Source organism: Ahaetulla prasina, chromosome 17 (genome assembly GCF_028640845.1).
Source record: "Ahaetulla prasina isolate Xishuangbanna chromosome 17, ASM2864084v1, whole genome shotgun sequence".
In the NCBI taxonomy this organism is placed as follows: Eukaryota; Metazoa; Chordata; class Lepidosauria; order Squamata; family Colubridae; genus Ahaetulla; species Ahaetulla prasina.
This window is the reverse complement of record NC_080555.1, coordinates 2,561,903-2,589,803: the sequence shown is the minus strand read 5'-3', so window position 1 is coordinate 2,589,803 and position 27,901 is coordinate 2,561,903. Positions and strand designations below refer to the sequence as shown.

The following is a 27,901-nucleotide window of genomic DNA, read 5'->3' as shown; positions in this document are numbered from 1 at the left end:
GATCTGCTGAACGGCGGCGGCAAAGAAGGTCGTAAAATGGGGCGAAACTCGCTCAGCCCAGTCAGTAGCGTTGGGCTCCATTGCGGTCGTTAAGTCGAGGGCTACCTGCGTTCAGGTGAGTTTCGGCACTGGGGTCGCTGTCGAGTTTGATCGACGGGGCATCTCGTTTCGAAAGTCGGCGACATCGTTTTCATAACGATTTAATTTATATTAAATAATTGGGGACTGAGCCGTGGGAATTGAGAAAGGGAGGGGGGTGGCCAGCCCCAGAGGAGGCCCACAGCAGTTTTTCCCTGCCAGAAGCCATTTTTGCAGCTTGTCGAAGCACTGGTCCGAATCCTAAGGCCGGGAGGAACCCTAGAGGTCTTTTAGTCCAACCCCCTGGCTGAGCAGGAGATCCTATGCCTCCCCTAGCAAACCTCCACCCACCCACCGACATGGTTTGAAGCCCGATGTCCTCCTCCTCTTTCACTCCCTGATCTACTCGAATGGCTCCTCTCGGGCATATAGGTTGTCCTCGACTTAGCGACCGTTCCGCATCGGCGACGCTTACTGAAAAACGGTGTTCCCACAACCAAGGCAGTCGGAGTGGGATTCTCTTGACTGACTGAAACCCACCCACCCCCGCGATCTGAAGTCAACGCCCGTCGTGAACGGGGTGTGAGTCACTTAACGACAGAAGCTGCAGTCGTAAGTCGAGGACCTTCCCAAATCTAGATGGAAAACCGGGTTTTTTCCCCCCCATTTTTTTTTGAATACTTCACACCCAGGAGTAGGGATGGGAAGAGGGAGAATACAACTTCCTGGAACCATTTAATTCTTATTTTGGGGGGGTGGGGGAGCGACAAATCATCAATTTTCCGAACGAAGACGACAAAAAAGACAAAAGACCAGCCAGAAAGTTTGGAAAAAACTTTTCTTTCTTTTTTTTTATCTTCTTAAATTCTGACGAGGGCCTGGTTTTCTTTCAGTCCCCGTTTCCCGTCCGTCCGTCCAGGCTAGCTGGCCAAAGCTTCATTGTAAATCATGGCCAAAGCACCTATGAAGGTAACGTATTCCTGGAAATTGACCTCTTGATCCTTGTTGCGGTCCAAATCTTCCATCAGCCCTTGGATTTCGCTTTCGTGCAATTTCTGGAGCGAAAACAGAAGGAATAATAAGAAGAAGAGGAAGAAGGAGAAGGAGAGAAATGAGAAGGAGGAGGAGAAGGAGGAGAAGAGAAAGGAGAAGAAGAGAAATAAGAAAGGAGAAGAAGAAGGGAAAGGAGAAGAAAGAGAAGAGAAATAAAGGAGAAGAAGAGAAAGGAGAAGGGAAAGGAGGAGGAGGAGGAGGAGGAGAAGAAAAGGAGAAGAAGAGAAATGAGAAGGAGGAGAAGTAGAAGAGAAATAAGAAGAAGAAGAGAAAGGAGGAGAAGAAGGAGAAGAAAAATGAAGAGGAAAAGGAGAAGAAGACAGCTTTGCAGGTGGGGAAGGGGCTGGGAAGAGCCGGTGTTGTCCGAATCAAGAGGCTAGTCCTCATGGTTAGAAGAAACACCCCTTATTTTGCTTCTGTGGACTTACCGGGCCGATGGTCATCTCTTTCTGGATCAGTTCTTTCAGCTCGCTTTTGCTCAGGCTGTTCTTTTTGCCGTCCTTGCCGGCATATTTGTGGAAAACGGCAATCAAGGTGCAGAGGGCTGTGTCCACAGGGCAGGACATGATTCGAACTCGGAACCGGGAGAGGGATCTAGCCGGGAGGGAGAAAGACAGACAAAATCAAAGCTTTGCTTGTCTTCTTTTTCTCCGTCTGGGGTTTTTATTTTATTTTTTATTTTTGTTTTTTATCGTCCTCAAAGTTGTCCTCGCTTCGCATTCGTTACCCATCCCGAGAAACGGGCAGGAAAAGTTCTTCAATTTTTTTGCAACTTGGCTCATCCCTAAAGCAGCTTTTTAAAAAGTTTTTTTCTTCTTTCCCACCCAGGGGATGGGAGTTGACCAAAAAGGGATCTCTGGAGAGCAGGAATCTGAATAAGTGGATCGTCTTAAATATCTTCCTTTTTAAAATAATAATAATAATAATAATAATCCCTCGTCTTTGGGAGGGGCCCCGGCTCCAAAGAGGCTGTCATTTCAGCTAGGATTTCAATTTAATGACCACGTTCAAAGGATATCAAAAGTAATTCCTTCGGGCTGGGCTGGGCTCTCCATTCCTCACCCCAAAAAATTTGCTCCTCTTTTGTCTGGAGTTTCCTCCACTGCTTCTCCCTCTCTCTCTCTTTCCCCTGCGGAGCCTCTTCGGCTAGGAAGAGTCTACCTTCAAAAGTCCCCACCCGTCCTTTTCTATTCCACCGACAGTTAACCCTCACCCCACCCCGCCTCTTCCTAACCACAATTGAATCCTTGGATACTTCCTTCTTTCCTTCCTTCCTTCCTTCCCTGGGTCGAATATTCAGGCCAGCCATTTGAAGGGACACCAGGAGGTCATCTAGCCTGACCCCCCCCCGCTCCCTGGCACCGCTTCCTCGTCAGAGCGAAACCAGAAAACAACTCCTGCTTCTCTGGTATGCTCAATCCACTCTTGGTGTTTAAAAGTTTCCTTTTTAGCAGCTGGAACAGGCCACAGCATGGATTTATTTTTTTAAAATATTTTTTGATTGGCAGGCTAAGGGGTGGGGTGTGTGGGGCGGGGGGGGGGAGTGAGGGGAAACGATGGGGCCTTGAGGCTGCCCTGCCAAATCCTTGCAAGGTTTTTAAAAGGTTTCGAACCCTCTCCCCAAATGGCTCGAAAGAAAATTCCTTTTGCAGAAAAAGTTCATTAACCGTCGTTTTCCTTCCTTTCTTCCTTCGCTTTCATGCCTTTTCCTTTCTCCTGTCTTCCTCTTCTCCCCTCCCCTCTCCTCCTTTTCTCCATCCTTCCTTTTTCTCCTCCCCTTCCTTCCTCTCTCCTCCCGTCTCCTCTCCTTCCCTTCCTTCCCTCCTTCCTCTCCTCCCTTTCTCCATCCTTCCATTTTGTCTTCCTCTCCCTTCCGTCTCCTCCCCTTTTCTCCTGCCTTCTTTCTCCTTTCCCTTCCTTCCTTTCTTCCTCTCCTCTCCTCCCCTTTCCCTCCGTCTTTCCTCCCTTCTTTCTCCTTTATCTTTTTTTCTCCCTCCCTCCTTCCCTCTTCTTTCTCCTTTCTCCCTGTCCCGTCTTCCCTTCCCTTCCCTACCCTCCTCTCCTATTTCTCCTTTAACTTTAATTTAAGCCACGAGATTTCCTGGCAACGCCTCGGATGGCATTCAGGCTTCCTTGCCAGCTGTGACGTTGTGAGTTCACAACACATCTTGGGCCACAAAGCAAGGCCAGCGCTTCTAAATCTCCCAGGCAGCGCTGGAAAAAAAATGAATAGAAAATCCAATTTTCTTTCTCTGCTCGGCTATCACAACCACCCCTCCCCACCCTGGCTTTGGAAATGCCCAAAGGGGTCATTTTTCAACTTGGGGGGGGGGGAATTGAATTTTTTTGGCTTCCTTTCCTTTGGAGCTAACTCCTCGTCTTTTTCATCTTGCAAAAAATGACGCCAACAACCTGCAATTTTTTCCCTAATTCGGTGCTTTTCCTGCAAACAGACACACACACACACAAAAAATACCCCTTTCATCCCGGACAACTTGCGAGCCGTAAACAATATCATTTCCAAAAGTCTTAAAAACAGCCGGCCAAATCTCAGCCGCTGCTCCCTCATTTTTGTTTTTATTTTATTTTTTTAAAGGCAGAAGGGCCTTTCCCCCCCCCCCCAAAAAGGAAATAATATTTTTAAAAGGACCCCATTTGAGAGGGTTTTTTTTCTCTCTTCCCATCTCCATGTTGCAAAGATGGCCGAAAGAAACGAAAACTTCGGAGCAAAGCGGCGAAAGTTGGAAGAGCTGCGTTCGAATGGGGCACCCCGGCGGAAGAGCTGCGTTCGAATCGTGCGCCTGGATTTTTTTTCCCCACCCCCCGCTTTTCCAGACCGGTGAGTGGGTGGGGGGCCAAAGAGAAAAAGTTTCCAGGGTTTTTTAAGCACCCTCACCCCTAAAAAAAAAAAACAAAACCCTGCACCCCTTCCCCAAATTTTCCCAGCCATTTGCACGTTCCCAAATTTTTCCACCAGGGGGCATCAAAAATTGCGGAAACAAAAAAAAAGAAAAATTTGGGAAGTTAACTTGGCCAGATTGCCAGTTGTGCGGGGCGTGTCAGGGTGGCATCGGCCCTGCCCCGTTGCGTGTCTTTTATTCCTGCCGCCCCCGGGCCAAATTTTGGGTGGCACCCTGGCAAGATGGGGGGGGGGGGAGACAGAGAAAGTTTTTGGTGGGATTTGGGTTCAGTGGGGGTGGAGACGGCCGTCTGCTTGTCCCTCCCTCCAATGACCCACCCAAGATGGAAAAACCCCATGCTGGGCATGGCTGGCAGCCTTGAGAAGTTTTGCTTCCTTTTCCAGTTATTTCAAGAGAATCCCAGAGTTGGGAAGGGACCCTTGGAGGTCTTCTAGCCCAACCCCCCTGCTCCGGCAGGAAGCCCAGGGGTCTCCAACCTTGGCCACTTTTTAAGAGTCTTAAAAAGTGGCCAAGGTTGGAGACCCCTGCCCTATAGTATAACTCGATTATTCTTTACAAAGCTGCATTTATTGAAGAGTCTGGTGCCAGGGTGGTAGTTCGGTCCTCTGCACATGCTCCAGGGCACAAGGAGGCAGCAGCTGTGTGGGAAGGGCAATGGCCTCATTTCCCCCCCCCAAAAAAAAATTCCCCAAAATTACTTATTTTTCTTTCCTATTTTCCCAGAGTGGCTCAGATTTCTTTTGCAATTTTTTTACTTTTGCACCCGCCCCCCAAAAAAACTTTTCCTTTGGAGTAGATGAGTTTTGAGGGGGGGAGGAAGATCAGCTCCCCCCTCCTCCTCCTCCCCCCCGAGGTTCCCCAAAGTTTTCAGAAGGAGAACAGAGGGAAAAAACGGGAAGGAGAAAACGGGAAGAAAGGAGGAATACTTACGGCACGGAAAAAAGGAGGGTGTCACCGGACGGCTGGAGAAGAGAAAGTGGTAGACTCACCCAGGGGGGAGCCCAAATTTATCAGGAGGGGAGGGGCCTGGCCTGGCCAAGCCTGGCCCCCAAGAGACCTCTGGTTGGATGGGAGGGAAGAAGCCCCGCCCCATTACTTTGCATATCTGACACCCCACCTTAATTCGCGGCTATTAAATCCCCCGATGCAAGTTGAAACAGATCCCTCCTCTTTTTTCTTTCTTCTTCTTTTTTTTTTTTAAAGCAGGGGGAGGGGGAGGGGGAGAGATTTTGTTTCATCCTGAGGGCTAGAAACTTGATTCTGTTCCTTTGCTTCCATTTTCCCTGCCTCTCCTTTCTTTCTTTCTTCCTCCCTCCCTCTCCCTCTCTCTTTCTCTTTTTCATTCTTTCTTCTTTCACTCTCTCTCCCCCTTTCTTTTTTTCCTTTCTCCTTCCTTTCTCTTTCTCTCTCTCTCTCCCTCCCTTCCCTTTCTTTCTTTCTTTCTTTCTTTCTTTCTTTCTTTCTTTCTTTCTTTCTTTCCCTCTCTTCCTTTTCTTTCCTTCCTTCTTTCTTTCTTTCTCCTTCCTTCCTTCCTCTCTTTCTGGCATTCTCTCATCCACCTTTCCTTCCATCCTCACCCTCCCTCCCTTCTTCCTCTTTCTTTCTTTCTTTCTTTCTTTCTTTCTCTTTCCCTTTCTTTCCTCTTTCCTTTTCCTCCTTCCTTCCTTCCTTCCTTCCTCCTTCCTTCCTTCCTTCCTTCTTTCCTTCCTTCCTTCCTTCCTTCCTCTCTTTCTGTTTTTCTCTCTCCCGCCTTTCCTTCCACCCCTCCACCCTCTTTCTTTCTTTCTTTCTTTCTTTCTTTCTTTCTTTCTTTCTTTCTTTCTTTCTTTCTTCCTTCCTTCCTCCCTCTCTCCCTCCCTCCCTCCCTCCCTTTCTTTCTTTCTTTCTTTCTTTCTCCCACCCCCTTCCTTGCTTGCTTCCTTTTCTCCCTCTCCCTCCCTCCCTTCCTCTTTCTTTCCTTCTTCCTTCCTTCCTTCCTTCCTTCCTTCCTTCCTTCCTTCCTTCCTTCCTTCCTTCCTTTCTTTCTTTCTTTCTTTCTTTCTTTCTTTCTTTCTTTCTTTCTTTCTTTCTTTCTTTCTCAGTTCTCTTTCTGTCTTTCCAAATCGTAATTCCTCTGCCGACAACTGAGAAAATGAGGTTTTCCACACCAGACTGTTATATTTTAAATGGACACATAGGCACAGAATAAATCAATGTTCCTATTTCTTTGGCTTGGCCGACTTCAGGGCAAAGTCTTCCTGTAATTATCTGGAGAAAAGGGGAGAGTTTGTGGCTTCTCTCGCCTTGTTGTCTGTGCACATTTTTTCCCCCCTCCTGACCTCGAAGTGCGACCTTGGGGCAAGACTCTCTCACACACACACACACACAAAGTGTGAAGCCGAAACCTTTCTCATCTCACTTTTGGGAGTCGGTGAAAAGTTGTATACGAACCTGAACGGCTTGATTTTTTTCACACCTGCTTCCTTCTGTGGGTGGCTGGGAGGGATTTAGGCTGCAAAAAAACTACACAACCCAACCCAACCCAACGGTGCATGGTTGCGTTGTCGGCTTAAGCCCTTTTGGGAGATGCAAAAGGGTTGGTTTTTTAAAAAAATTTGGATTTCCTCGGCTGGGGGAGAAACTGAACTGAACCTGGGTTTCTCTTCTTGCAAATTCGCAAGCCCCGGTTTGTAAATTGACGTTTCTTGGATTGCCACGATTGCGGTGGGAGAAATATTTTTCTGCCCGGAAATTGAATCGAATCGAATTTATTGAATTTAACCCTTGCCTAAAAAGTCACCAACCAGTGGACACGACTTAACAGTCAAAAACGATCCCAGTTTTTTGCCACGCGTCCCCCCTTGTATTCCGCATTTCGTTTTTCTTCAAACTCGGGAAGACCTGCATTTTATTAATTTAGATATCGAGATACATTATGGGGAGATGCTTAAAGGAGGACTTGAGAGGAAGAGTGGGGGGGCTGTCTTTCCTTCTCTGCCAGCCCCTCCCTCTTCGATGGCCGCTTCTCATTTTGCACCTTGTTCGAAGAATTCGTTGTAGGACATGCAGAGGGCTGTGAGGAAGCCCGTATATTCCTTAAAATCGATCTCGTCGTTGCGATCCTTGTCCAGGGTCTCCATCAGCTTGTCGATCCCACGGTCCTTCATTTTCTGCAACATGGGAAGGGAAAGCTCTGGGTTCGAGGTCCGCCGTAATATTGACCCATCGGGCTATGGTTGGTGGGATGAGTTCCGGAGTCTTGTCATCCGGCTTTATTTGCTTCGGGGCACCAGGGGTGGGGGGGGGTGGATTCCCAGGGCTTAGCGCAAGTCCCAAACTCAACCTGGGGTTCTAGTCCTCAGGATTCCGAGACCCAGAAGGGTTTGGACGGTGCAACGCTCCTCGACGTACGACCGGCCGCTTAGCAAGCCCCCAAAACAGGACCACTTGTCCCAACATTTCCCACCCTCCTGCGAGCTCGTACGGCCACGTTTTTCATGGCTCGGCAACCGATCCGCCTTTACGACCGTTGGCACGCGACTGCGTTTTATGACGCGCTCTCTGCATGCCGGCGTTTTACCTCCAGTTTCCAGTGAAAACCCGAACCGTGGCTTCCCCTTAGTGACCGCCGCATCCGCTTAACGACCGCAGAAAAGAGCGCACAATCGTGGTGGTCAACCCCCTCCCTTTACAACCGAAATTGCGGGCTGGACGATGGTCGTAAGCCAAGGACAGAGGCAAAATCGACCTTTTTAGCCCTCGGAATCAAGAGGACTAGAAACCCAGGCTGAGTTTTTTGCGTTTTTTTTTTCCATGCATTTTTTTTTTTTTTAAAAATGTGCCCAGTTTAGCTTCGTCCGTTAAGCGAGGGGTGGGTTTGCCCCCTCCCCAGCCCGCTTACCTCTCCCAAGGCCAGCTCCTGTTTTACCAGCTCTTTCAATTCTTGTTTGCTCAAAGTCAATTTGTCGCCTTCTCTGCCCGAATATTTGTGGAAGGTACACACCAGGGTAGCTAAGGCTTTCTCCAGAGGGGTCTCCATGGGGTCAGGGGGCACTGAGGATGGTCTGGAAGAGGAGAAAAGTGGGGGGTTTCCCATCAATTACACGCGGAGATAGGGGACGGGGAGGGGGTGACGATCTGATTTTTGCATTCGCCGAGTATTATTTCCGCTCCTGCATTTAATTTCCGGCCTCTGTAATAACTCGGTTTTTTATCTTCGGCTTCTTCTACTTTTGTCATTTCTCCATTTGAGCAACTTTTTAAGATCTGTGGACTTCCAACTCCCAGGATTCCCCTGGCTGGGAAATGTCTTTCCCTAGCTGGGGAATTCTGGGAGTTGAAGTCCACGTATCTTAAAGAAGTTTCCGACCCGGTTTGTATATTCAGCTTTCTCCGCTTCGTCATTTCATCCCGTTTTAGCGACTTTTAAGATACGTGGACTATAACTCCCAGAATTCCCCTGGCTGGGAAATGTTTTCTCCTAGCTGGGGAATTCTGGGAGTTGAAGTCCACGTATCATAAGTTTCCATTTGAGAAACACTAGCTTTTTTTTTAAAAAATGCCAGTTTTTCTATTGGTTTGTAATTGTTGCCCGATATAAGCTGTATTTTTTTAACGTGCTTCAACGCCCCAGCCCCCAATGTAAGTTGTTTTATTTGGAATTTGTCCGATAAAATCTAAACTTTTGGGGTTTTTTCAATCTTCAATCTTAACTCTAAAATTTTGGTTTTAGGGAGAAGGGGTGTGTATTCTTTCCTTAAGAGGCATTTCATTTTTTTTCTATTCTATATTCTATTCTATTCTATTCTATTCTATTCTATTCTATTCTATTCTATTCTATTCTATTCTATTCTATTATTTCATTTTTTCACCCAATATGTGCTGATCCATCGATTAAATTTATAGCAATTTATCCGTTGATTCAATTGAGAGATATCACTCTATCGAGCGACTCGGCTTTAAGATGAAATTCTCTGTTTAAATATTTGATTAATGATTGATTAAATATTTCTTTAAATGTTTCTTCGTAGATGTATATATGTATCGGTCTATGCTTATGTATGTGTGTGTGTGTGTTTATATATGTATGTATTTATGTATATATGTATTTTTTTAAATCCCCAGAATCTCCCTGGAGAGCAGACTGCCTTAAAAGGCTAAAAAAAGACTCAAGAGCTTAAAATGGAGAACTTGCGCAAGTGAGCCAAGTTGCTTTTTTCTTCTTTTTCTTTTTTCTTTTTCTTTTTTGCAAAATCGCACTGGATTTGGACTGCCATCTCTCTTCTCAGGTGGGTAAGCGTTTCGCTTAACGTTCTGACGTGCAGAGGGGGAGAGTTTACTCGGCCGGCTGTGGCCGCTGGGAGTTGGAATCCAGCCCTCCTGCAGAAGGGCCTAGATTCCCGGAGCGAAGTTTGAAGTGGGTGTTTTGAAAAGCCAAGGAGGCCTTGCAAAGGAACGTGAGAAATGAAGATAACGTTTGTGCAACGTTAAGAAGAAAGCGAGTGTCAGCAGATACGTGCAATGCCCCACCACCCTCAACACACACACACAAACACACACACCGCCCACCCTAGAGTGGGAAAGCAAGCAGGGAGCGAAATTCAGAATATAGAAAAAGAGCGTTAATTCATCACACAGACACACCCTCTCGCCTATCGTCCATCCATCCATCTATCTATCTATCATCTATCTACATTTTTCTTCTAATTTTTCTGTCTTTCTAGCTTTTCTATCTGTGTCTGTCTGTCTTGCCTGTCTATCTGAAACTGTTATATTATCTATGTTTTCCTCCTTTCTCTTTCTATTTTTCTCCCCTCCCTCTCTCTTTTCTTCTTCTCATCTCCACAATTTCCTTCCTTCCTTCTCCCTTCCAGTCCTTCCTTCCTTCCTTCCTCCCTCTCTCCCTGCCCTCCTCTGCCTGCCTATCTTCTCGCTTTCTCTCTCTCCTTCTCCCACTTTCTCTCCCTCTCCTTCTTATCCCTCCATCCGTCTGTCCGTCCATCGGTCTCCTGAATCTACTTGTTATAAAACTCAGCCATCACCCTGATCTGTTGCCAGGGCTTCCGTGAACGCAGTAGACAAATCTTTGCAAGAGGGAGAGTTTGCAAAAATACAGTTTTTGCAGTTTCGATAAGAGGCCAGAAGGAAGTGGTGTAGGAAAAAAAAAATCTGCAAGGGCCCTGTATCTTTTAAATTCTCCTTCTTCTTCTTTTTTTTTTTATAAAGGGATGCGCTTAAAAACTTCACGCTTGGAAAAGAGTGACTCATATTAAGCTGAGCAAATAGGTACAAATTTGAAAAAAGCCAACGCCTTGTCCAAACATTAAGCAAGCTCAGACCACTGGAAAATTAAATAATGCCTCCTTATAATTCCAGCTAACTTGGTGGTTGGCTTATAAGCCTCTTGCTTAGCAACGGGTGTGGCTTTTTAGAGATGAAAAGATTTGCAAATTTAGAATATATTAGCGTAACGATCCACTAAATATTTATTGTGTATTATGTTCACAGCACTGGCTTTTTATCTCTAAAAGCCGGCTGAACAGGAAAACTTTAGTAGTTTACAGGCTCTGCCAGAAGTCCTGATTGCGATAAAATTTGAATTTAAAAAAAAAAAAAATCCCATCGTTTTTATTTCCAAGAATTTATTCAGATGCTTTTCATCCTGGAATCACTGAGACTCGGGCAGCTAAAATTTAATATTATTATTATTATTCATTATTATTAATTTTATTCATGAAGTATTAACTTTATTCATAAACATGAAACTCAGTCAACTGAACATTCAAAAAAGCATCACAAATACCGTTGACTGGTGCTATTGGTTGATACGGGTTGCTGCCAGCGTCCTAGGTATCAACTTCATGATGATGATGATGAAGATGATGATGGCTAACCTGGCATTACTGGGAAACCTACAAGCAAAATGCCAAGGGCAAAAACCCTTCCTTTACAGTCCAGTCTCCAGAAACTTGAATTCTGAGGTAGACTGCGCCTAAATCTGGAGGCTCGGCTGCCTTCTCCCAACCAAAAAGGAAAAGAAAAAAAAAAAGCGGGCAGATTTTCCCCTACACTTCTTAACCAAAGACCAACGCGTGGGAAATACAGCTAGGAAAGATAACTTCATTTAGAGCATCCAAGCACCCAATTTGAATCGTTTTAAAAACCAATACCAGATTAAAAAGCAACTCACCAAAGAAGGTGGACGATGGGCTTGAAGAGGCAAAGCAGGGAATTGGGTGTGGCGGCTTAAGTATCTTCTTATATGCGGTGTGGGGTCTCTAGGGAGTGTGATGCTAGCAGAAAGGAACATGGCAAAAGCCCCCAGAGACTCATTCTGTTCGTCCCTCTGGGCTAAACCTTGGTTTGATCTGAGATCAAAACACCCCAGTTCTGATGTGCCTTAAAACGCCCATTTAGAAGTTCAGACCTCCCTGGCAGGATTTTTTTTCCCAAAACCAGCCCACCCTCTGAGTCCCTTCTGCCTCCTTCCACTTTAACATGCATTTTCCTCTCCTGGTTTTTGTTCCTTTTTTAAAAAATATATATATAATAAATTTTATTAAAAGTTGGTGAGCAATCACGAGAACACACACCAACCGAAATAGGTCAGGGAAGGAAGGAAGGAAGGAAACAGGAAGACCAAAGGTGCGATCAGAAAAGAAAATAGAAGGAAGTAGAAGCGATACGAGGAAAGATATATAAGATAGAATTTGTATGTATAATTCCTAACTGGAAGCTTGAAGAGCGATAAGGAGAAGGAACACGAAGTAAAACGGAGCAGAGAAAGGACGAAAAGATAAGCGGACAAGGAGGAAGTAGAAAAGAGAGATAATGTTTTTTTGACATATAATTCTTATTGATAATTTTAAGAGCCAATAGTAATATAAAATAAAATGGAACAGGAAAGAGAAAGAAGGGAAAAGAAAGAAAGAGAGAAAGAAAGAAAGAAAAGGGAGAAAGAAAGAAGGAAGGCAGAAAGAGAAAGAAAAGGAAAGGGAAAGGAAGGAATAAAAAGGAAGCTGAAAAAGGATATAAAGATATAATGTTTTTTAATGTATAATTCTTATTGATATTTTTAAGAGCAACTAAACTAAAATGGAACAGGAAAGAAAAAGAAAAGGGAGGAAGGAAGGAAAGAAAAAGGAAGGAAGAGAAAAGAAAAGAAAAGAAGGAAAGGGAAAGGAAGGAATAAAAAGAAGGAAATAGAAAAAGGCTATCAAGATATGTGTTTTCTATGTATAATTCTTAGCAACTGTTTTAAGAGCAACTATAAGAACAAATGGAAATTAAAACTGAAAGAAGTAAACAAAAGGAAGAACCAAAAGATAAAAAGCAGAAAAAATGGTATAAAGAAAGATAAAATTCTTATTGACAGTTTTAAGGGCAAGCCCTAAAGAACTAATATAAATTAGAACCAAAGAAAGCAAAGAAATAAACAAAAAGAAAGAACTGAAAAATAAGGGGGAAAAAACTAGAAGGATGTAGGAGGCCAAATATACAAGAAAGGTTTATAAAGTTATAACTTAAAACAAAAACAGAACTTTCAAAGATTACATCGGTTTCGTAGCCCGGAGAAATGTAGCCGATCCTGTTTTCTTTCTTTCTTGTGTATTTTGTAAAGTCAGAGGAGGAGGGGCGGGGGGGGAGAAATCAAAATATAAAATCTGATCTTAGTCAAAAAGGCTGGCATTTAAAAAAAAACGAGAGAGAGAGAGAAAAAGAGGGCGGAAAAGGTACCATTCTCAGGACTTTAACTGCATCCGAAGCTTTAATCCCTCTGGACAGGACCAAAGGGATGCAGGAGGCAAGCCGTTGCCTAGCAACGGAGGAAGCCAGGGACCAGGCAGAGATGCTCCCTGCCAGCAGTTTTGAGTTTGCAAGAAATTAAAGTTCTCGGTGTATTTTTGTTTTTGTTTTGAAGAGTTGACCGGTCAGCTTCTTTGCTTTTGAGGCTTTTCTTTTTCTTTCTCCTTCCATTTTCCTTTAACCCTTTTCTTTTTCTTCCCCTTTCATTTCACTCCTTCCTTCCTCCGTTCCCTTGTTCTTTCATTCCTTCCCTCTATTCATTCCTTCCTTCCTTCCCTCCTGACTTCTCTCCATTCCCTTTGTCCCTCCTTCCTTCCCTCCTTCCTTCGCTCTTTCTATTCTTTCCTTCGTTCTTTCCTTCCCTTCCCTCCATCTCTCTATTCCTTCCTGCCTTCTTTCTTTTCTTCTCCCTCCTTCCCTCCCTTCTTGATTGTTTCCTTCCTCCCTTCTTTATTCCTTCCTTCCTTCCTTCCTTCTTTCTTTCTTTCCCTCCATTCTTACTTCCCTCCCTCTCTCCCTTCCTTCTTGTTTCCTTCCTTCCTTCCTTCCCTCCCTCCTTCCCTCCCCTCCTTGTTGCTTCTTTCCTTCTTTCCTTCTCTTTATTCCTTCCTGCCTTCTTTCTTTTCTTCTCACTCCCTCCTTCCCTCCCTTCTTGATTGTTTCCTTCCTTCCTTCTTTCTTTCCTTCCCTCCATCCCTCCTTTCCTTCTTGCTCCTTTCCTTCTTTCCCTCTCTATTCCTTCCTTCTTTCCTCCCCTCCCCTCCATTCCTCCTCCCCTTGCTTCTTTCCTTCCTTCCTTCTCTCTATTCCTTCCTGCCTTCTTTCTTTCCTTTGCTCCCTCCGTCCCTCCCTTCAACCCATTCACTTCAAACCCGTGGACAGTTGTCTGAGCCAGGCCTCCTCCCCATTCCAAACTCCGATGCCCATCGTCCCCAGCCCCTCAGGAGACAAGCAAAAGCACCAAAAGGCTTTTTTTGGAGTACTTTTTTTTTTTGAAAGCAAACTTTATTTTGTTGTCGGTGTGTGTGCGTGTTGTGTGTGTGTGAGAGAGAGAGAGACTGGCTATTCTCGCCAGACAGGCTCCCCCGTTCGAAGCTGTTGCACCAACCAAAGGCTACAAGGGGGGAAAAGCCACCTTACACACACCTGTGGACTCTGCCCGCCCGTCTTGCACGCCGGCCCGCTCCTGTTTTGCACGCCGCCGCCCCCCTCCCCGGCTTTATTTCTGCCGCGGCATCTTGTCCGGGAAGCTGTGGAAAAAATCGTTGCACGCCATGGCGATACAAGCCAGGAACGTGGCGTATTCTTGAAAATCCACCTGGTTGTCTTTGTTGGAGTCGAGGTTGCTCATGATTTTTTGAAACGTGGACTCGTCCTTTTTCTTCTGGGGAGAAAAAAAAAAAACACGGAGCGTTTAATTTTTTGGGGGCTGAAAACGGCCTTGAAAACAGCCCGAACAGCAGCCTGTTTTTTGGCATTTTTTGAGCCGTTTTTCAGGCTGTTTATTTGGCTGTTCTCAGGCCGTTTTTGGGCCGTGTTTTGCCTGAAAACCGCCCGAAAAGCAGCCTGTTTTTTGGTGTTTTTTTGAGCCGTTTTTCAGGCTGTTTATTTGGCTGTTCTCAGGCCGTTTTTGAGCCGTTTTTGTCCTAAAAACTACCTGAAAAGGAGCCTGTTTTTTGGCCGTTGGTGGGGGGCATATTTTGGGCCATTTTTCAGGGCAAAAAAAAGGCCTGAAAACAGCCCAAAAATGGCCTGGAAAAAGGCCCCCAAATCGCCTGTTTTTCGGCTGTTTTCAGGCCGTTTTTCCGGCGCTGAAGGTTCACCGTCATGGGCATAGGTGATCCCCCACTTACAACAGTTCATTTAGTGACCCTGTGAAGTTACAACGACACCACACACAAAAAAATGACCTTATGACCGTTTTTCACACTTTTCGACCGTTGCAGTAGGTAGCCATATCAAAATTCAGGCGCCTGGCGAGTGACTCGTATTTACGACGGCCTCAGCGTCCCCCTGGGAGGTCGTATAAATCCCCTTTTCTGCGACCTTCCGACAAGGTCAAGTCAAGGGGGGGGGGTTTAAGCCGGATTCGCTTAATGACCGTGCGACTGGCTTAACGGCGGCAGGGGTTCCCTTCACATCCGTGGCTGGAGAAAGTCGTAAGGCAGGACTAAAGCTCGCCTAGCGAAGGTTAGCGACGGACATTTCGGGGGCCTTAACTTTGGTCGTAAGTCGAGGACTACCCTTAACGGAGCGAGGCACTTACGCTAATGAATCCGGGCAGCTCCTGTTTCAGCAACTCCTTCAGTTCCATGTTGTTGAGTTTGAACTGGTCTCCTTCTTTTTGGGAATATTTGTGGAAGGTGACCACCATGGTGTCGAGGGCTTTTTCCAAGGGGGTGGCCATTTTTGGAATCTGTTGAAAGAGGATGGAGTTGCGGAATCGGACGGGAGGGTCGGTAGCATCTTGCACCAACGAAGCATTAAAACGGGGTGTGTTTTTTTTGTTGTTGTTTTTTTAAACCATGGCCACTTTAAAGGGGTGGACTTCAACTCCCAGAATGCCCCAGCCAGCACCGGTGGACTTCAACGCCCAGGATCCCTCAGCCAACAGGGAACTCTGGGAGTTGAAGTCCACCCATCTACTGGGGCCCAAGGTTGGGACACACTGCTCTGGCCAGGGAAAGGGTTTGTTTGTGGGTAGGTAGGTGGACAGCCAAGCCCCCCACCCACCCCCCAGCCTCGATTCGAGTGGAAAATTGAAAGGGACGCCAACTTGGGTGGATTTGTAAAATGGAATAAAGGAAATTTGCCCTCCGCCAAGGGAAGGGAAAAGGAAGGAACACGGAAGGAAGGAAGGAAAGGAAGAAAAGGCACGGAGAAGGAAGGGAGAGACAGAAAAGGAAGGAGGAGGTACAAGAGGAAGGAAGGAAGGAAGGGAGGGAGGGAGGGAGGGAGGGAGGGAGGGAGGGAGGAAGGAAGACGGGGAAGGAAGGGATGCAGAAGGTAACAAAGAGAAGGAGGAAAGGAATGGATCGAAGGAGGGAAGGGAAGGGAAGGAAGGAGAGGGAGGAAGGGAAAAGGAGAGAGGAAAGGAAGAAAGGGAAGAGAAGGGAAGGAAGGAAGGAGAGGAAGGAGAGGGATGAAAGGAAGGGTGGGAGGGATGAAGGGAAAAGGAAAAGCAGGAAAGGAAGGAAGGAGGGATGAAGGGAAGGGAGGAGAGGGATGAAGGGAAGGGAGGAAAGGAAGGAAGGAGGGATGAAGGGAAAAGGAGAGGGAGGAAAGGAAAGGAAGGAAGAAGGGAAGAGAAGGGAAGGAAGGAGAGGGAGGAAAGGAAGGAAAGGAAGGGATGGAAGGAAGGAAGGCGAGAATGAAGGGAAGGAAAGAGGTTGAAGAGAAAAGAGGGACGAAGGGAAGGAAGGAAGGAGGGATGAAGAAGGAAGGAGGGATGAAGGAAAGGAGAGAGGAAAGGAAGAAAGGGAAGAGAAGGGAAGGAAGGAAGGAGAGGAAGGAGAGGGAAGAAAGGAAGGGGGGGAGGGATGAAGGGAAAAGGAAAAGCAGGAAAGGAAGGAAGGAGGGATGAAGGGAAGGGAGGAGAGGGATGAAGGGAAGGGAGGAAAGGAAGGAAGGAGGGATGAAGGGAAAAGGAGAGGGAGGAAAGGAAAGGAAGGAAGAAGGGAAGAGAAGGGAAGGAAGGAGAGGGAGGAAAGGAAGGAAAGGAAGGGATGGAAGGAAGGAAGGAGAGAATGAAGGGAAGGAAAGAGGGTTGAAGAGAAAAGAGGGACGAAGGGAAGGAAGGAAGGAGGGATGAAGAAGGAAGGAGAGGGATGAAGGAAAGGGAGGGATGGAGAGAAGGAAAGGAAAGCAGGCATCTACACAATTGTGTGCCTGTGGTTTTTGTGGCTACGATGCACCCTAGCAGAGGGGGCCATAAACCGCCTCCTTTCCAAGCCCCTAACCTAGTTGTTGTTTTTTTCTCTCTTCCTCCCTGGCTCTGGGTCGCCCAAGCCAGCCCTCCCTGGTGTGTGTGTGTGGGGGAAGAATGGGTGGATCCAATCCCATTGGCAGAAGAGAGGAAAGGGTGACTCATTCGGGATGCCAGCCTGGCACCTTTGGGACGGCATCCGGGGCCAAAGGGAGCCAAAGCAGCGCTTTAAAAAGTCGGGAAAATTCAACCCACAGGGTGTGTGCAGATAGCCGTGCAAAAAAGCTAAGCAGGACGGAGCCCAGAGGATTAATTTGGAGGTGCTGATGTTTGTTTTAGGGTTCGGATCCGGTTCTCCTCCCATCACCCACCCTCCCCTTCCCCGCAGGTATTTTGAATGCCAAATGTTTTGGGAGGTTTGTAGTCTGCCCGGTCCCCAGGATGGCAGGAGAGCACTCTGCACACGCCCAGAGGCTGGTTTCACAGAGCGACCTGCCAGCCGCTGCAATTGAAAGGCGGGGTGTGGGGGGGGCGGTGTACACTTATTAGATTTTTGCCTCGCGCTATTCCTGGTTTTTCTGTTTTGGGGTGCCCCCCCCCCCATGGCTGAAGAAGAGGGGAATAAAATTGGGCTGTTTGGAAGAGGAGGCCGAGGGGCTAAACGGGGAGAGCAATTTTGGCAGCAGGATTTATCCACCGCAGGTAGAAAGGGAAGGGTTCTTTGTGAAGTCCTTCCTTCCTTCCTTCCTTCCTTCCTTCCTCCCTCCCTCCCTCCCTCCCTCCCTCCCTCCTCTCTATGACTCTCTTCGCTTCTCTTCTTCCTTCTTTCCATCATTCCTTCATTTGTTTTCTCCTTTTTTCCCATTTTTCTCATCTTCCCGTTCCCTTTCTGCCACTGCCTCTCCCCTCCTCTTGTCTTTCTTTGTCTTTCCTCTTCCTTTCCTTTCTCTCTCCTTTCTCTCTCTCTCTCTCTTTCCTTTCCTTTCCTTTCCATTCCATTCCTTTCCTTTCTCTCTCCTTTCTTTTCCTTTCTCTCTCCTTTCTCTCTCTTCCTTTCCTTTCCTTTCCTTCCCTTCCCTTCCCTTCCCTTCCCTTCCCTTCCCTTCCTTTCCTTTCCTTTCCTTTCCTTTCTTTTCCTTCTGTCAATCAATCCATCCTTCCAGATTTCATCTGAACACGAAGCCAACCAACCGGGCACTGATCCTGACTCTCAATCTCCTCTTTAAAGTGGAGGAGTCCTTTTGGGATCGGGGCAGATATTTTCTCTGCCCAAAGCCGAGACCTCTTTTTCCCCTGGCCCAGAGAAACTCCCCCACTTACCAGAGCGAGCCGGACCGGAAACTGAGGCTGGAGTTGAGCGGGCACAATGCAGAGCCCCTGTCCATCCGACCATTATTTGTAACCTTGGCTAATCTGGGCTTTTATTTGGGGCGTCCAGGGGTCCTCCCCCAGCTCTCGGAGAGGCCAATGGGAGCTGAGGTGGGATTTTCTGTTTCCCCTTCTCTAAGCCCTAAATTCCTCTACCCATTTTTTCCCCCAGTGGTTTGGCACCAAAAAGGCTGTGGCAGCCAAATGGCTCGGAAACTACAAAAGCAGCAGGAGAGAGAGAAAGGGAGAGAGAGAGAGAGAGAGAGGGAGAAAGAATGAGAGAGAGAGAAAGAATGAGAGACAGAGAGAATGAGAGAGAGAGAAAAAGAAAGAATGAGAGGGGGAGAGAGAGAGAGGGAGAAAATGAGAGAAAGAATGGAGAAAAAGTGGAAGGAAGAGAGAGAGAATGAGAGACAGAGAGGGAATGAGAGAGAAAGAAAAAAGTGAGTAAGAGAAAGAAACGGAAAGGGAGAAAGAGAAAATAGAATGAGAGGAAGAATAGAAAGAGGAAGGAAGGAAGAGAGAACGAGACAGAAAGAGAGAGAATGAGAAAGAAAAAGTGAGAAACAGAAAGAATGAGACTGAGAAAATAGAATGAGAGGAAGAATAGAAAGAGGAAGGAGGAAGAGAACGAGAGATAGAAAGAATGAGAAAAAGTGAGTGAGAGAAAGGGAGAAGAGAATGAGAAAATAGAATGAGAGGAAGAATAGAAAGAGGAAGGAGGAAGAGAGAACGAGAGACAGAATGAGAGAAAAAGAAAGAGAAAGGGAGAAAGAATGAGACAAAATAGAGAATGAGAGGAAGAAAATAGAATGAGAGAAATACTAGAAAGAGGAAGGGAGGGAAGAAAGAAGGAGACAGAATGAGAGAAAGAGAAAGAAGGAGAAAGAGAATAGAGAGAATGAGAGGAAGAGAGGGAGAAAATGAGAGAAAGAATGGAGAAAAAGTGGAAGGAAGAGAGAGAATGAGAGACAGAGAGGAATGAGAGAGAAAGAAAAAGTGAGTAAGAGAAAGAAACGGAAAGGGAGAAGAGAAAATAGAATGAGAGGAAGAATAGAAAGAGGAAGGAAGGAAGAGAGAACGAGACAGAAGAGAGAGAATGAGAAAGAAAAAAGTGAGAAACAGAAAGAATGAGACTGAGAAAATAGAATGAGAGGAAGAATAGAAAGAGGAAGGGAGGGAAGAGAGAACGAGAGATAGAAAGAATGAGAAAAAAGTGAGTGAGAGAGAAAGGGAGAAAGAGAATGAGAAAATAGAATGAGAGGAAGAATAGAAAGAGGAAGGGAGGGAAGAGAGAACGAGAGACAGAATGAGAGAAAAAGAAAGAGAAAGGGAGAAAGAATGAGACAAAATAGAGAATGAGAGGAAGAAAATAGAATGAGAGAAATACTAGAAAGAGGAAGGGAGGGAAGAAAGAAGGAGACAGAATGAGAGAGAAAGAGAAAGAAAGGGAGAAAGAGAATAGAGAGAATGAGAGGAAGAGAGGGGAGAGAAAATATGAGAGAGAGAGAGAGAGTCGGCCAAAAGTCTATGATTTGGGAGTGGATAAAAATCTAATAAAGCTACAGAAAAGAGAAATAAGCCATGAAAAGCCAGCTGGGTGACTTTGGGCCAATCCTTAAGTGATGGTGAGTTCTAGTCCTGCCTTAGCCATCAAAGCCAGCCGGGTGATTTTGGGGCCGGTCCCTCCTTTCTCATCCCAGAGTTGTTGCCGTGAGGAAAAATAGGAGTGGGATGAAGCACGAGGTACCTTCAGTATTACCACCTTTGTAAAAAAAAATTAATAATAATAATACAAAATTCAGGAAACAAACCAACGAAAACGAAGCGACGATCCAGGTGTTTTGTTTTTTTTATGAGATTTTTATTTTTGCTTCTTTGCTAGAACCTCCAGCGGTCTCTCGCGAGCCAGGACCCCCTGCCCTGAAATGCCCATCTGTCGGTCGGTCGGTCCGTCCGTCCAGGGCGCCGACCGCTCCGCAGCGACGCCATCCGCAATCACATCCCCACCCCCTCCTTAGACGCGGGGCTGGACCACGGGAGCATCGCGGAACTGCAGGTGGAAGAAGGTGAAGGCGGCCGCCACGAACCGGATGTATTCTTCGAAGGTGACCTCTCCATCGCGGTCGGTATCCAACAGGGTGAGCATCTCTTCCAAAGCCTGGCCTTTGATTTGCAGCTTTTGTTTTTAACAGACAAAACAAAACAAAACACGGAGATTTGCAATATGATGGGGCAGGAAAAGGGATGCCTTTTCCTCTCCTCCTTTCTCCTTAGAATGGAATAGAAGCTGGAAGGGACCTTGAAGGTCTTCTAGTCCAGCCCCATGCTTAAGCAGAATAAAAGAATAATAACTGAGAGGGAAGGGACCTTGGAGGTCATCTAGTCCAGCCCCCTGCTCAAGCAGAATAAAAGAATAATAGCAGAATAACCGAGAGGGAGGGGACCTTGAAGGTCTTCTAGTCCAGCCCCATGCTTAAGCAGAATAAAAGAATAATAACTGAGAGGGAAGGGACCTTGGAGGTCATCTAGTCCAGCCCCCTGCTGCAGCAGAATAAAAGAATAATAGCAGAATAACCGAGAGGGAGGGGACCTTGAAGGTCTTCTAGTCCAGCCCCATGCTTAAGCAGAATAAAAGAATAATAACTGAGAGGGAAGGGACCTTGGAGGTCATCTAGTCCAGCCCCCTGCTCAAGCAGAATAAAAGAATAATAGCAGAATAACCGAGAGGGAGGGGACCTTGAAGGTCTTCTAGTCCAGCCCCCTGCTCAAGCAGAATAAAAGAATAATAACTGAGAGGGAAGGGACCTTGGAGGTCATCTAGTCCAGCCCCCTGCTCAAGCAGAATAAAAGAATAACAACAGAATAACAGAGTTGGAAGCGACGCCAGGACGCTGCAACCGTCATAAATACGAGTCCGTTGGCGAGCGTCTGATTTTTGATCACATGACCAATGGGGGGGGGGCTGCCACGGTCGTTAAGCGTGAACGATGGTCCCAAGTCATTTTTTTTTCTTTAGTGTCGTTGGAACTTCGGTCACTAAATGACATGTTGTAAATTGAGGACTACCTGTATTTATTTAAGTGAAAAACTTTAAAACTTTTAAGACTTACTTAAGACTTACTTGAGACTTACTTAAGACTTACTAAAAACTTACTTAAAACTTTACAACTTTAAAACTTACCGGTAGTTAAAACTTCAAAACTTACCAGTAGTTAAAACTTTAAAACTACTTACTAAAAAACTTACTTAAAACTTACTTAAAACTACTTTAAAACTACTTTAAAACTTATCGATTAGAGATTATTCCCCAATGATTAGCACGGTTTGAAGCATTCCCCTCCCCTCCCGGCGCTCTGCCTCAAAGGACATTGGGAATTAATGTATCAATGTATTAAATCGATTTAATTCATATGGACGGGAGACCTACCGTTTGCAAGCTGGGGAGTTCGGTCTGCAGGAGGTTCCGTAGCTCATCTTTACTCAGGGTGTTGCGGTCTCCTTCTTTCCGGCAATAGCGTTGAAAAGTACACACCACCTCCCCGAGGGCCTGCTCCAACGTCTGGAATTGCGTCATCGCTGCGGCACGGGGTCCTGCAGGAACAAGGAAACAGTCCTCGATTTACGACCATTTTGTCTAGGGACCATCTGAAGTTACGACGGCGCTAAAAGCTGTGGCTTGGGTTCGGTTCTCGCACTTCTCGCACCATCCCTCCTCTCGTGTGATCAAAATTCAGATGCTGGGCATGTATTTATAATGGCTGCAGCGTCCCGGGGTCACATGATCGCCGTTTGCGGCCTTCCCTGGCAGCTTCCGACCAGCAAAGTCAGTGAGGGAAGCTGGATTTGTTTAACGACCGTATGATTCACTTAACAGCGGCAGTTCTTTGCTTAACAACCGTGGGGGAAAAAGGTCTTAAAATCAGGGGTGACTCACTTAACATCCACCTACAGCCAAAATTCTGCTCCCAATTGTCATAAGTCGAGGACTACCCCAAACTGTAAACAAACTATAAACTGCAGGCTGTAAACTTAAAATTTAAAACTTAAAACTACAAACTTAAAACTTACTTAAAATTTAAAACTATAAACCTAAAACTGCAAACTGTAAACTTAAAATCCAAAACTTAAAACCACAAGCTTAAAACTACAAACTTAAACTTAAAACTATAAACTGAAAACTACAAACTTAAAACTTAAAACCTAAAATTGCAAACTGTAAACTTAAAATCTAAAACTTAAAACTACGATCTTAAACTTAAACTTAGAACAACTTAAAACTTACTTAAAACTTAAAACCATAAACTTTAAAACTGTAAATGTAAAACTTAAAACCATAAACTTAAAACTGCAAACTTAAAACCTAAAACTTAAAGACTTACTTAAAACTATAAACTTCAAACTACAAGCTTACATGTTACAGCTTACTTAAAACTACGACTTAAACCATGCATCACACTTGATAAGCTAAATATCTGATAGCCAACCATAAGTTAACCAACCTGCTTAGCAACGGAAATTCTCATCCCAATTATGGTCATAAATTGAGGATTACTTATACTGGTTGTTGTCTTAGATTTGTTTCATTTTCTGCAGCAACTTGGCTTCGGTGAACACAATATTTTTTGTCCCTTGTTGTATTGTTCCAGTAAATAAATAAGGACAGCCAGTTCCTCGGTTTTGCCAGGAGGTTTAAAATCCACAAAAACTCTTGTGGTTTATTTATTTACTACGTTTTTATATCGTTCCTTCCTCCAAGGAATTGCCATCAAATCAAACAAGTCCAAACAGATCAGAAAACCCAACCCTGGGGGGGAAAAATCTTACTTTTAAAGATTGCAACGTTCCCCTTTTAAGGCGCATCGTGAATTTTCCTTTTGATTCCTGCCAATCCGCCCTTAGTCATTCGAAATAAAAATCAAATTTCTGCTTTTTTTTCTGCCAATCTTTAAGAGCTGTCCTTCGTGGAAAAAAAAGGATGTTGCTGAATCGACAACATGGATTTTTAAAGATCCTTTGCATTCTGGATCATCCCTTCCAGAACGGCGTCACCAAGAAAGACGTTTAAATTTATTTTATTTTGCAGTTTTCCTTTGAGTGCCACCCGACCGAATTTCAGGAAGAATCAAAACGTTTTGGACATTTCAAACATGAATACACAGGCGCTTTCCCGGTTGTACCGACGGCCAGATTGTGATTTCTGGAAAAGGACACAACGTTAAGGTTTTTCTGATTGTTTGTTTTTGGGCTTTCAAGGTGGCCTTGTTTATTTTGGATTCTTTTTTTTTCTTCTTTCCTCTCTGCGAAAAAATTAAAAATAAAAACTATAAATTTAGGGAATGAAAAATAACAAGGAGGTGACCTCGATTGGTTGAAACAAACAAGGCAGAGGGATCTTTTAAAATAACGAAATAAATTTATAGGCACGTACCAGCTGGGCTTGTCCGGTGTTTACTGCGGTGAATTCATCAGGAAAGACGGAACGAAAACAGGCAGAATTTCAACCGGCGGTGTTCCTCCAAGGAGGCTACCTGTTTCGTGGAGTGTGCAAGCAGGTTTGGCAAATATGCACAACGAGCTACTTATCGTTTTTGACACACCCTGTCTCGGAGACAGGTATTTATCTCGCACTCTGAAAATGCTAGAGTGGGCTGCACGGCGAGTCCTCGACTTAATGACGGGATTCGGGAACGGGATTTTGGTTGCTAAGCGAAGGGGTGGTTAAGGGATGGAGCCAATAGGGTGCCGGGCTGATTTTGTTAAGTGAATCATTGTGGTCATTAAGTGAATCACATGGTCATTAAATGAATCGGGCTTCCTTTCCCCTCATCCATCCCCTGTCAGAAACAGCCAATCAGTTGATGCTGCGGTGCTACAACTGTTGTCAGTTCGTGCAGTCGTTAAGCCAACCATGCAGTTGTTAAACGAATCTGGATTACCATTGATTTTGCTTGTCGGAAGCCGGTTCAGAAGGTTGCAAAATGGGGACCACGTGACCCTGAGATGCTGGAACCGTCATAAATACATGCTGGTTGTGAAGCACCCGAAATTTTAACCCTGCGAAGGCTGTAAGTGTGAGGAACGGGCGTAAATACCATTTTATCCTGGCGTTGTTTGCTCGTTTTGTTTTTAGAGGCCCAATTTTATCCATCATCACTTCATTTTCGTCCATCATCAATTTTTATCCATCATCAATTTATATCCATCATCAATTTTTACCCATGATCACTTTAATCCATGATCAATTTTTACCCATGATCACTTTAATCCATCAATTTTTATCCATCAATTTTATCCTTCATAAATTTTTTACCCATCATCAATTTTATCCGTCATCAATTTTTACCCATGATCACTTTAATCCATGATCAGTTTTTATCCATCATCAATTTTTACCCATGATCACTTTAATCCATGATCAGTTTTTATCCATCATCAATTTTTACCCATGATCACTTTAATCCATGATCAGTTTTTATCCATCGTCAATTTTTATCCATCATCAATTTTTATCCATCATCTTTACCCATCAATTTTATCCATCATCATTTTTATCCATGATCAGTTTTTACCCATCCTCAATTTTTATCCACAATCGCTACATTTTGCAAACCAGTCGTTCACCAAAAATGGGTTGCAATCGACAAGGGTTGTGTGTTTAAAAAAAACAATCTTTATTTGCTAGCAGAGTGAGACCCTCCCCTGGGGGTGGGGTCTTCACACAAGAAACATAACACCCCAAATTCCCTTCCACCCCCACATCCCCAAAGCCTGGACTTCATAGCTTCCGATTGCTCTCGTCTGCGCATTCCTGGAAGAATTCGTAGCAGAGAGACGCCGTCAGCGCCAGAAATACGGCGTATTCTTGGAAATCCAGTTCTTCATCTTCGTTGTCGTCCAATTTCTCCATCAAGAATTCAAAACCGCGTTCGTTGATCTTCCCCTGCAGAGAAAAGGAAAGAAAAGAAAAGAAGGGAAGCGACGTCGAAATCAAACTTGGAATATAACTTAAAATCAGAGACTCTCTGGATGCTGAATAACGGAATGGCAGAAGAACCGAATTGGAAGGGGCCTTGGAGGTCTTCTAGTCTAACCCCCTGCTCGGGTCGGAGACCCTAGACTATTTCAGATAAATGGCTGTCCAGTTTCTTCTTAAAAACCTCCAGTGATGGGGAAGGAAGGAAGGAAGGAAGGAAGAAGGAAGAAAGGTAGAATAACAAAATAAAAGTGTTGGAAGGGACCTTGGAGGTCTTCTAGTCTGACCCCCTGCTCAGGCAGGAGACCCTAGACCATTTCAGATAAATGGCTGCCAGTTTCTTCTTAAGAACCCCCAGCGATGGGGAAGGAAGGAAGATTAGAGGGGAAAGGAAGGAAGGAAGGGGAAAGGAAGGAAAGAAGATTGGAGGGGGAAGGAAGGAAGGAAGGAAGGAAGATTAGAGGGAATGAAGGAGGGACGGAGGGAAGGAAGGAATATTAGAGGTGGAAGGAAGGAAAGAAGGAAGGACGGAAGGAAGGAAGGAAGATTAGAGGGGAAAGGAAGGAAGGAAGGGGAAAGGAAGGAAAGAAGATTGGAGGGGGAATGAAGGAAGGAAGGAAGATTAGAGGGAATGAAGGAGGGACGGAGGGAAGGAAGGAAGATTAGAGGTAGAAGGAAGGAAAGAAGGAAGGATGGAAGGAAGGAAGGAAGATTAGAGGGGAAAGGAAGGAAGGAAGGAAGGGGAAAGGAAGGAAAGAAGATTGGAGGGGGAAGGAAGGAAGGAAGGAAGATTAGAGGGAATGAAGGAGGGACGGAGGGAAGGAAGGAAGATTAGAGGTGGAAGGAAGGAAAGAAGGAAGGACGGAAGGAAGATTAGAGAGGAAAGGAAGGAAGGAAGGGGAAAGGAAGGAAAGAAGATTGGAGGGGGAATGAAGGAAGGAAGGAAGATTAGAGGGAATGAAGGAGGGACGGAGGGAAGGAAGGAATATTAGAGGGGGAAGGGAGGAAGGAAGGAGGGAGGGAAAGGAAGGAAGGAAGGACATGGCATAAAACCCTTCCTGGTCTTGGATGCTTTGCCAGGCGGGCATCAAGACCAACCCAATAAATGCATAAAAGGAGCCTCACCTTGACAAAATTGGGCATTTCCGCCAGAAGCAGCTCCCTCATCTCTTTTCTGCTGAGTTTGTACCTGTCTCCTTCCTTGGCCGAATATTTGTAAAAGGTTTCCACCATCACGCCTAAAGCTTCTTCAAGCGGGGTCTCCATCTTGGATTCTGGGGGTGGGAGAAGCACAAGACTGAGCGACCCGCTTTCCGGCCAAGCGGAAGTCGGCGTCCCCGAAGAACGTCGCGCCTTTCGTAAACGGGCTTCCGTGGCGCGAATTCTGCCATCCTTTGACCTCTTCATACGAAACTTGCATCCCAATTGTCACAATTATCTCTTGTTAATGGGACTGGCGGTCCTCGACCTGCAATTGTTCGTTTAACGACCGTTGGAAGTTACTGAAAGCACTGAAAGAAAGCAACCTGGGGCCTGTCCTCACACTTACAACCGTCGTAGCCGCTGCAGCGTGATCAAAATTAGGGCCGGTTTGGTAACCGGTCTGTATTTTTGACAGTTGTGGCCTCGGGGGTCCCTTGATCACTGTTTGCGACCTACCGACGAGCAAAGTCCATGGAGCGAGCCGGATTAACGACCGCTGTGATTCGCTTAACAACCGTGGCAGAAAAACATCCGCCTTGCTTAGCAATGCAAATTCTTAACTCTGGTCGTAAGTCAGGAACGACCTATAGAGTTCACGGTTTAATTTTTTTAAAGAAAAATTAAAAAATCCGCCTTAAAGAGGAACATTTGCCAAAATTCCTGAATTACAGGAGGGAAAAAAATTAGGGAGAAAAAAAAAACAGATATATATATATATATATATTTTTAGAAGCAGTTGTCTTGGGCCAAGAATTTAGAAAAAGGGTGTTTCTTTATTGGGGAAAAATGAGAAACAGCAAAACGCAACTGGAACAAAACACTTTGATTAGGTACAGGTTTGTATTTTGAATTTCAAGGGTTTTGAAGGAGGGAGCTGAGCAGGGAAGAGCAGCCAGGATCCAGTTTTCTTTGCAGAGAAATTCTGCAAGGGAAATTATTCTGAATTTTTTTTTCTTTTAAAGAGTCCGGTGGCTTTGGGGACCCCGAGTGGGCGAAACGAACCTGGGTTTCAAATAACTTCACAAAGTATTTTGGGGTGAAGGAGGCTGGGCGCCTGCGCTTCCTTTTTGCAAAGAGATTTCGGGAAGGAATAATTTGCAGTGAGGAGGAAGAGGAGGAGGAAGATGGAAAATCACTTACCCGGTTGAGATGAAGAGGAGAAGGAGGGGGGTGGGAAAGAGCAGCAATGGAGATACGGATTCAGCCAGTCTTGGCTTATACTTTGATTCCCGAAATCAGATCCTTTGGATCCTTCCTCTCGCCTTTCCGGTCCTTCTTCCCTCCCAGCCGGTTCTGCGTTTCAAGCCTCACCTAGATTTTGTTCCTTTTGTCAAACCAGTTTGACGGGAGATCTTGGGAAACTGGAGAAGAATGGGTTCAGTGGATCTCCCAACAGCTGGCGGAGAGGAAGCGTTTGAGCTTTGAGTTCTGATTATGATGGAGACGGGGGGGGGGGATGAGGAAGGATAAAGGGGAAGGAAGGAAGGAAGAAAGGAAGGAAGGAAGGAAGGAAGAAAGGAGGAGATACGATAGAGGAGGAGAGATGATGAAGGATAAAGGAGAAGAAAGGGAGTGAGGGAAGGAAGGAAGGAG

General features: G+C 45.4%; 5 protein-coding genes and 1 long non-coding RNA gene across 13 annotated transcripts in view; 2 read left to right on the top strand and 4 right to left on the bottom strand.

The window, feature by feature from the left end:
• Positions 1-898: 898 nt before the first annotated feature.
• LOC131186358 (protein S100-A6-like) lies at positions 899-5,118 on the bottom strand. Its single transcript, XM_058159830.1, has 3 exons — positions 4,983-5,118; positions 1,560-1,725; positions 899-1,133 (listed from the first exon to the last, which is right to left on the bottom strand). Exons 2-3 carry the CDS (start codon positions 1,695-1,697, stop codon positions 999-1,001), a joined length of 273 nt encoding a protein of 90 aa, XP_058015813.1. The 5' UTR covers positions 1,698-1,725; positions 4,983-5,118; the 3' UTR covers positions 899-998.
• LOC131186361 (uncharacterized) lies at positions 1,732-20,149 on the top strand. The gene is made up of 4 exons (XR_009152365.1): positions 1,732-3,281; positions 3,831-3,970; positions 9,156-9,319; positions 20,015-20,149. It is a non-coding gene; the product is annotated as an uncharacterized LOC131186361 (long non-coding RNA).
• S100A5 (S100 calcium binding protein A5) lies at positions 6,156-8,841 on the bottom strand. Its single transcript, XM_058159816.1, has 2 exons — positions 7,933-8,841; positions 6,156-7,201 (listed from the first exon to the last, which is right to left on the bottom strand). The coding sequence occupies exons 1-2, from the start codon at positions 8,125-8,127 to the stop codon at positions 7,058-7,060; spliced, it is 339 nt and encodes a 112-aa protein (XP_058015799.1). The 5' UTR covers positions 8,128-8,841; the 3' UTR covers positions 6,156-7,057.
• Positions 13,820-18,238, bottom strand: LOC131186352 (protein S100-A4-like). 2 transcript variants are annotated; one of them, XM_058159823.1, is made up of 3 exons: positions 18,082-18,238; positions 15,103-15,252; positions 13,820-14,220 (listed from the first exon to the last, which is right to left on the bottom strand). In XM_058159823.1, the coding sequence occupies exons 2-3, from the start codon at positions 15,241-15,243 to the stop codon at positions 14,056-14,058; spliced, it is 306 nt and encodes a 101-aa protein (XP_058015806.1). In that variant the 5' UTR covers positions 15,244-15,252; positions 18,082-18,238; the 3' UTR covers positions 13,820-14,055. The 2 variants fall into 2 exon arrangements, with proteins under 2 accessions (XP_058015806.1, XP_058015807.1); XM_058159824.1 differs by having other exon boundaries at positions 13,820-14,217.
• Positions 19,972-27,770, bottom strand: LOC131186350 (protein S100-A2-like). 3 transcript variants are annotated; one of them, XM_058159820.1, is made up of 4 exons: positions 27,449-27,770; positions 26,231-26,379; positions 23,561-25,072; positions 21,560-21,723 (listed from the first exon to the last, which is right to left on the bottom strand). In XM_058159820.1, the coding sequence occupies exons 2-3, from the start codon at positions 26,369-26,371 to the stop codon at positions 24,908-24,910; spliced, it is 306 nt and encodes a 101-aa protein (XP_058015803.1). In that variant the 5' UTR covers positions 26,372-26,379; positions 27,449-27,770; the 3' UTR covers positions 21,560-21,723; positions 23,561-24,907. The 3 variants fall into 3 exon arrangements, with proteins under 3 accessions (XP_058015801.1, XP_058015802.1, XP_058015803.1); XM_058159818.1 differs by lacking the exons at positions 26,231-26,379; positions 27,449-27,770 and adding an exon at positions 19,972-20,308 and having other exon boundaries at positions 23,561-23,710; XM_058159819.1 differs by lacking the exons at positions 23,561-25,072; positions 26,231-26,379; positions 27,449-27,770 and adding exons at positions 19,972-20,308; positions 22,632-22,891.
• The window catches only part of LOC131186354 (protein S100-A16-like), a 54,565-nt gene continuing 50,269 nt past the window's right edge, over positions 23,606-27,901 (top strand). For 4 of the 5 annotated variants that reach the window (XR_009152358.1, XR_009152357.1, XR_009152356.1 and 1 more), the window contains exon 1: positions 23,606-23,745. The gene's annotated coding sequence lies outside the window, so the exon portion shown is untranslated. The remainder of the gene's footprint in view (positions 23,746-27,901) is intronic. The other variant, XR_009152360.1, reaches the window with a different exon arrangement.